At 32.4% G+C, this 7,851-nt stretch overlaps 1 protein-coding gene across 1 annotated transcript; it reads right to left on the minus strand.

The window, feature by feature from the left end:
* Positions 1-319: 319 nt before the first annotated feature.
* Positions 320-7,295, minus strand: LOC115983758 (non-specific phospholipase C4-like). The gene is made up of 4 exons (XM_031106519.1): positions 6,511-7,295; positions 2,217-2,626; positions 1,128-1,298; positions 320-845 (listed from the first exon to the last, which is right to left on the minus strand). The coding sequence occupies exons 1-4, from the start codon at positions 7,149-7,151 to the stop codon at positions 520-522; spliced, it is 1,548 nt and encodes a 515-aa protein (XP_030962379.1). The 5' UTR covers positions 7,152-7,295; the 3' UTR covers positions 320-519.
* Positions 7,296-7,851: the final 556 nt, after the last annotated feature.

The following is a 7,851-nucleotide window of genomic DNA, read 5'->3' on the forward strand; positions in this document are numbered from 1 at the left end:
GCTGAATTAGGCCTCTCATCTGTTGTGGTGGAGGGATATTCAGAGATTGCGATTAAGGCTTTGCTCAGCGAGGACATCTCATTTGCAGATCATGGACACCTAGTGGAAGAAGCAAAACTCATATTTGCATTATTTTCTTTTTGTATTTTCTCTCATGTTAAAAGGCAAGGTAATTCTGTCGCTCATTGTTTGGCCAGACATGCTAGACATGTTAGCTCTAAGTTGGTGTGGATAGAGGATGTTCCCCCCAACTCTTAGCTGTAACTTTAGCTAACATGGCTAATATTTATTAAATTTTACAGCTCCGTTTTTCAAAAAAAAAAAGTTTGACATTAATATAACTGGAATCAGAATAAAGAACATAGATATACAGGGTCTCTACATTATTTAACAAATGAATCTGTAAATCCGAAGAACGTAAGCTAAAACGCAGCTCCAAACTGATTCTACAAGGCCAAAGTCGTGCTTCAATCGAAAACCAATGAATGTGATTTGCAGAGAAGTGAAAATGGAAATTAGTCAATTATCACAGATCAAGCAAGAAAATAGCTTAGAAGCAATGGATTTGGATGATGAGTTTGTAGCACAAACAACAATCTCATCCTCGCTTACTCCACTTGCCCTGGCTTTGTCACATTCATCTAGGAATGTCTTGAATGCATCTGTAACATATTTAGCAGCCTCTGCAACAGTCATGTTCTCCACTAATTTGTCAGGGTAGGTTTCCTTTCTGTGGTCTCCGTTCAATACTGCGGCCAATTGTACTAACTCTTCTTGAAACTCACTAAGTTTTGCCTCATCTGGTGGCCCATCATCGCGTAGTTTCACAGGTTCCCCTAAAGTAACTGCAATATGCATAATAACATGCATGGTCGCTTATAAGTTTATGAGAGAGAGATAGATTACACAATGGATAAACCACAGATACAGTCTTTACATAATTGCATTGAATTTAGTTACTTTTGGAAAAGATAACAGTATTTATAACTCATTAGTTGATACAACTTACAACCATTCTTTTGAATTTAATTGAGGAATGAAAAATGCTGCATCCAAGGAACTGTACTTAAGTTTTACCCAAGTGACAATTATAAAATAGTTGGTGATTAAAAGATGTGAAGGTTTACCTGGACAGTCGGATCTTGGGGTTTTTCTAGTCAAAACACCTTCAAAAGTGCCAGCCCATGCATCACGCTTAGTTAGAAACTCTTTTAGATTGAAAATCTTCTTAACAGTTGCTGGAATGGAGGAATGCTCGAACTGTGAAGTTTCATATGGCCCTGAAGGACCATGCAACACTGCATTTTGATTATCAACAACTTGTATTAATACTTTCCTCCCTATAAACTTACCTCATATGCCAACTAATAATAAGAAAAATTTTAAATGAAGTGCTATAATTGGGTACTAAAAATCACAGATGGTTTATTGCACACTTGTTGGACACTCGTTGTCTTGTGGGCTAAAATCACGTTTTAAAAACACAATTTTAGTTAAAATTGTTTTCAAAACACAATTACATAGGAAATGTGTACTCAAAATATGTAACAAGATTTAGCCATAATAATTTATATTTTGTCTGCAACTAGGAATTACTAAAGGAAGAAAAACAATTAATACTCAAATGACCCAAAAGACAAGCATATTTCTGTTCACCTTTTTCTTTTTCTTTTTTTTTTTAAATTGTTAAATTCTAATTTATATAAGACTAATACACAAAAAATATAAGTTATATTACTAATTAAACACTCTAATTTTGATTTGTTTTCAATTTAGTGCTAAGTTTCACCTTTTTTTCTTCTTCCTCTTCATTTTTTTTTTTTTGCATTTCAATCCTTTAACTTTGATATATTTTCAATTTAGTCCTTTCATATTTATTTTTCAATGATATAGATTGGACTTAGGTGGACAGAAGGATTACATTGACAAAAAATAGAAGTTTAAGGATTGAAATGAAAAAAAAAATATTAAATTTAATAAACTGAATTAAAAACATTGTCACTAAGAAATTTATAGCTCAACTCATTTTAACATCTCTTGGTATTTTCAATGGAGGCATCCAAAATTTAAATCTCTCATCTCCTAACTATCGAATTATCAATAAATAAAAAGAGGAAATCATGTCAAAAAAATTTAGAGGGTGTAATTTATAATTTAGTTTAAAAAATAAGACTTAAATTTGCAATTGCAACTAATTAATAGCATGCTGAACATACCTGTTCCACGTTCAATCCATGGAGAAATTAAGATGGTTGGAACCCTAACACCAAGACGGTCAAATTTGAAGTAATATGGTGCAGGACCAACAAGGTCATCGGGACTAGGGACTCCGGTCACTGGTGTTGGAACATGGTCGTAAAATCCACCATGCTCATCATATGTAATTATGAACAACATTTCATTCCATTGTGGGCTTGCTCTCAATGCTTCATAGACTTCCTTGATGAATTTTTGTCCTACTGAGACATCATGAGATGGGTGGTCATCGTTTGCAGGTATTGATAACAGGTCGTACCATCTTTGTTCAATTACAACGTAGTTTGGTAAGTTCCCTTCCTCACAATGCTTCTTGAAATGTAGATCAAAGTCGTGGAAGTGTAATAAGTATTTCAATTTTCTAAGGTTCCTGTTGACAATTGAATTGACCCATCAGATCACATGAAAATAGTAAAGCGTCCTAAGTGCAAAGAAAGAAAAGAGAAAAAAGAAAGGTAATAACTGAATAAATAATTTGATTATTCAATATCTTTAAGTTTTCCTTTCTATAGTCTGAAAATTGAATTAAAAAAGAAATCCATTTTGAATTTTTATTCTATACAAGTTCTAAGCTACAACCTGAACATCATGCGCAATTTCACACTTGTATAAAAGGCTTATTGCCAAACAAAAATTGTTTTACTTGTAAATTTACAATAGAATTTAGGGAAATTGCTTCATGCATGCACATTCTTTTTTTTATTTTACTTGCTTACTTCTTCTTTTTTTTCTTTTTTCTTTTTTAGTAAAACCAGCGCATTTCATGAGCATGAAGACCTAGTACATCATTCAAGTTTATGAGTTAGTTCTATTAATATAAGGAAAGCTTATTCTTTTTAAAAAATAAAAGGAGATAATAATAGTTTAATATTTCTCGTCAAAAAATTAAGTTTGTATTCCTTGTCTGCCACCAAAGAAATGCAGTGGAGCCTCACGCACATGTATGTTTTTACTTTTTCTTTTTTCTTTTTTTTATTTAGATAAACACACACAACACAAATATGTTTTTATTTGGTTACTTATTTGGATTTTTCATTATAGAAAGAAAGTTTATTCTTTCCAAAATGTTATTTGATTTTTTTTCCGTTAAAGAAGTAGTTTTGTATTCCTTGTAAGCTCAAAAAAAAAAAAAAAAAAGTGATTTTGAGCTAGATAATAGTTAGTTTGATGTATTTAGCAAGTCGTCCTATATAGAGAGAGAGACTCACGCTTGTGACTTAAAAATTTGCCTATATTTGAGTAGTAAAATACAATTACGTATATATGAATTAGTAGTATTAATAGTTTGTTTTAAGTTTAACGGGATTTTCTCTGAAAACAAAGTAATTATGGGATTAATTTGTGTTAGTAAAATTTAATTGAATATGGTTATAATTCATATACTAATTGACAGTAAATTTGGGTTAGTATTATCAACATAGATCATAGATGTAGACATGAATTTGATAAAACTTTGCATCTTACATAGATATTATTAATTTCTTATTTGTACGAATGCAATAATTACAACAATCTAAGAGTTTTGTAATTTAAATATTTAGTCTCCGTTTGGGTACTGTGTTTTGCGTCCACGTCTAGACGCAAAACACATTTCACCCCTTTTTTTTTTCTCTGTGCCGTGATTGTTGACTGGAAAAGTGTGAACAGTGCACACCTCAGTAACTTTTCAGTCATGGAATCCACAAACCTAACTTTTCAACAACTTTTTTATTAAAAATGGGTCTCACGATACTATTCACACATTTAAAAATTATTTTACTACAGTGTTTTTCAATTTTCAACTGTATCCAAACAAACCCTTAGTGGTATTGCCTCATTTCCTTTGAAAGAAAGAAAAATTAGAATTTAAATTCTCCCGCTCATTGTTATATCGATCGAAAAAAATTATTACAACTATAAATATAACAGATTAGTTGTGATAATTGAAGTGCCAAAAAAATATTTCATGCTAGACTTTGACTAGAAAGTATAATGGGGCAGTGGAGCAGAGTAATCAATTAATTATTGTAAAAGGCATGCATATAATATGATTGGTATGTAGGTGAACATAGCAAAGTACTGTATAAAAAAACAGAAGCTCCATAATGTGCCTCTTTTTCTTTTAACTTTTTTTTTGTGGAGAATATTCTATGCCATATGCTAAATTTCTCATATGATTAGCATCGATATCGCAATCACATGGAACTGCAACAACGTATACAATATGTATATTATAAGAGTTTTTAAATGGACAAGTACCCTTATAAAATTTTGGTATTCTCAAATCTTGACTATTTATATTATTACTCCGTAATTTGATTGACTTTGGGGAGCTCACCAACCCACCCTAGCTAATTCAACTTTGCAAAAGAACATCATCATTGTAGGCTCCAACTACTACTTAATAAGGTTAAAACTAGTGGGGAAAGGAAAAAAGAAAGGTAGGACTTATGAGAGAAAAAAGAGAATATATTGAAATCTAGAAAGAACAATGACATGGGCACATATATAGCTGTCAAAACTTTTATAATTTATAATCATCTTGGTCATGATGCCCTACCACACGACACCATGTATATATGATAATGATCATGATTATTTACTTTGTTAGTTGGAATTTCACGTGCCATGTGCATCTTATGCAATGAATACGTGACCATACAACTTTTTTTTTTTTTTAGAATACTAAGTATTTTAATACACACATAAAAGGAGATGAAAAAATGTTTTAAAGAAACTAACAATGGTGCATATCCAAAAGAGTTTAACTCTTAGATACACAACACAAACTTAATTTAAACCTCTAATAACAGTATATTCGTGACCATACAACTAATAACATAACTTGAAACTTAATTTCATGTGAAACAATATATAGAATATGTGTAATATCGGGGGAAAAAAAAAAGAGACAGAGAATATATTTCATGATTCATGCAAATGGCTTTTCTTTGTTTAGTCCTATTTTTTATTTAAAAGGAAACAAATTGAATGAAAGATGAATTAGTTCTAATGCCAAAACTAGCGTCCAGCTGAGAGAATCCCGAGAATGTATTAACAGTTAACAGACATTCCTTAATCTTTTCTAATTTAATGTATTTTTATTAATTCTTTTGTTTATAGAAAACTTAAATATATACTTGATTTTGTGCATTGTAAATTATGTAAAAGTAAAACACCTTCACCAGTAGATAGAAAGCTTTGTAAATGTAGACGTTTGTTTTGGACCAAACGACGAATCCACACTTCAATTCCTAATATTTTTTTACTTCATCATCTTATATGATACTAGCCTCATCGCATGCGCTTTGCACATGTGATGAGATTTTTTTTTTTTTTTTTCTAATGTCATAATTTTTTTATATATAAAAAAATTAGATAAATTTTTTTTTTAAGAATAAAAAAATTGGATAAATTTGTTATAAAAATATGGATTAGTAGGAGAATGTCCTATTTTATAGGTATTTTAAGTGAAATTGGAGATATATATTTTTACCAAGTTGTCTTCAAGTTTTTTTCCTATTAAATATAAGGTTTAAGAATATTTTTAAACCACATAAAAATTTAATCCAAAGAAACAAATTTTCTTATAAATAGTATAAATGATATACCCTAAACACCATTCCTCATCAACTTTCCGTTGATTTTAAGAAGCAAATGAAACTGACCTAAACCCCAACCAAAAAATAAATATGACCTACCGCTCAAAAAATATCAACCTATTATAAAATACAAGCTCTTTATTAGTTCTTAGAAAAATTATTTACGACAAGAAAAACTTATTAGCTAATATGATATAATGAAGATTATGAATATTATATCAACAATATAACAAATAATTTTTTAAAATATTTTTATTTTATATTTAAAAGTTCACACATAAACTTATCCAATAAAGTTTATAATAACTTCAACGTCACTCTTGTTTACAAAAGCGAGGAGTAACCTTTAAGACATTTTGATTCTCAAAAAAAAAAAAAAAAAAAAAACCTTTAAGACATTTGGGATGGAAAAAAACCCTCATGTTGTTCGGCCATAAAATCAAAAGGAAGCTAACTATAGTTTCAACAACATCTAAGTTAATAAAACAAGGCACTAAGTAAGAGTCTTACACTTTTTTATTATTTTTAAACAAACATATCAATATATAACTAAAAATCTTATAGTTCAGCCGACACTTTTTTTTTTTTAACAAAAATATCGATCTAAAAAAAATAAAAATAAAACCAGTAAACCATTCATAAGAACTAAAGAGAGGTCATTTTTTTATTTTACCTGTAGTATAAGGTGGCCGGAGGGTACTGATAGTAAATCCCAAAACTGTGACCAGCTTCATCCAAAGATTCAAATATGGTTTTCTGAGGCATCCCTTCAATAAGCAACTTAGTATCATTGCCGGAAAGCCCATGCGACGTAGCCGAATGCACGTACTGCCGATTCGGCTGAGTAGAAGCCGGCATAGAAGCAAACCAGTTATCACACAACGCAAACTCCTGCACCAACTCCTTAAAAACAGCCACTTTATCAGGTATAAACCCATTCATGACTGCCTCAGACATACCACTTTGATTTCTCTCTGCGTTTTGAGCAAATCCATTCATTTTTGGAGGGAGGTTTTGGGCGGCGGTTTGCTCGGTCCATGGTTCGCCGAATATTTGCTCGTAGATGTCTTGGAATGAGTGACCAGGGTCCGAGACTACGTACACAGACTTGTCACCAAAGTAGAGCTGGTTTGAGTTTGAGTCTGATGTGGAAATGGGGTTGGAGAATTGGTTTGGAGAGACTCCATTGATTTCAGGGTTTAGGGACTTCATCCAACCCATTATGTGATCGAAGGAGCGGTTTTCTTGGACCAAAACCACCACTGTTTTGATGGGGTAAGGTGTGTTGGAACTTGATGATGATTCGGAAGCCATTTTTGGGTTTAACTTTTGATGGGTTTGATTTCAAAATTTAAGTTGTACAATTTAAGTTGGGTCTCTTACTATTTTTATAGATAGAGAGTAAGGATGATTAGGGAGGTAATCATGAGATTTTAGATTAGAAATGATGGTAGTTTGGTGTGGGACAAGAAAGATTGACGTTTCGTTTGGGGCATGTCATGTGTATGAACCATATAGGATATGTCATATGCATATGCCTATATTCCTTTTTTTGAAGCGCGTGGCCTCGTGATATGTTGAACATGTACGTGGGAATCAAATTCTTCTAGGCCTCATTCTCAAGCAATAAAAAAACTCTTCCAGGCCGGCTTGTGATATTTGTAACAATCTTGATTCTAACTTGTTGAAGTTAAGGGTGTCCACGGGTCGGGCCGGGTCGGGTTTGTGCCCAACCCGGACTCGACCCACTCAGATCGAGTGGAACAAAAACACACCTGCAACCAACCGCCGACTACCACGAGTCGAGTCGATCGGGCTGAGGGGGGCGAACGGTCGGGTCGGTCAAGTCTGATGATGAGTGACGGCGGGCGGAGGAGAAGTTCTTTCTTCGCCGATCTAAGTTGAAGGCGTCGGATTTGAGTAGATCGGAGTTTATCTTCGCCAATCTTAGTAAGAATAACCGGATTTAACCAAATATCTGAGTCTATCTTCGCCGATCTGGGCCTATCTTTGC

This window comes from Quercus lobata, chromosome 4, assembly GCF_001633185.2.
Source record: "Quercus lobata isolate SW786 chromosome 4, ValleyOak3.0 Primary Assembly, whole genome shotgun sequence".
Classification (NCBI taxonomy): domain Eukaryota; kingdom Viridiplantae; phylum Streptophyta; class Magnoliopsida; order Fagales; family Fagaceae; genus Quercus; species Quercus lobata.

Bases quoted from the DNA above. Each gene is read 5' to 3' on its own strand.
- LOC115983758 (XM_031106519.1), bottom strand. From the start codon at position 7,151: ATGGCTTCCGAATCATCATCAAGTTCCAACACACCTTACCCCATCAAA. The intron at 1,299-2,216 runs GTATGTTCAGCA...ATCAAAATGCAG, and splicing joins ATGGATTGAACGTGGAACAG to TGTTGCATGGTCCTTCAGGG. The intron at 846-1,127 runs GTAAACCTTCAC...TGCATATTGCAG, and splicing joins CCCAAGATCCGACTGTCCAG to TTACTTTAGGGGAACCTGTG.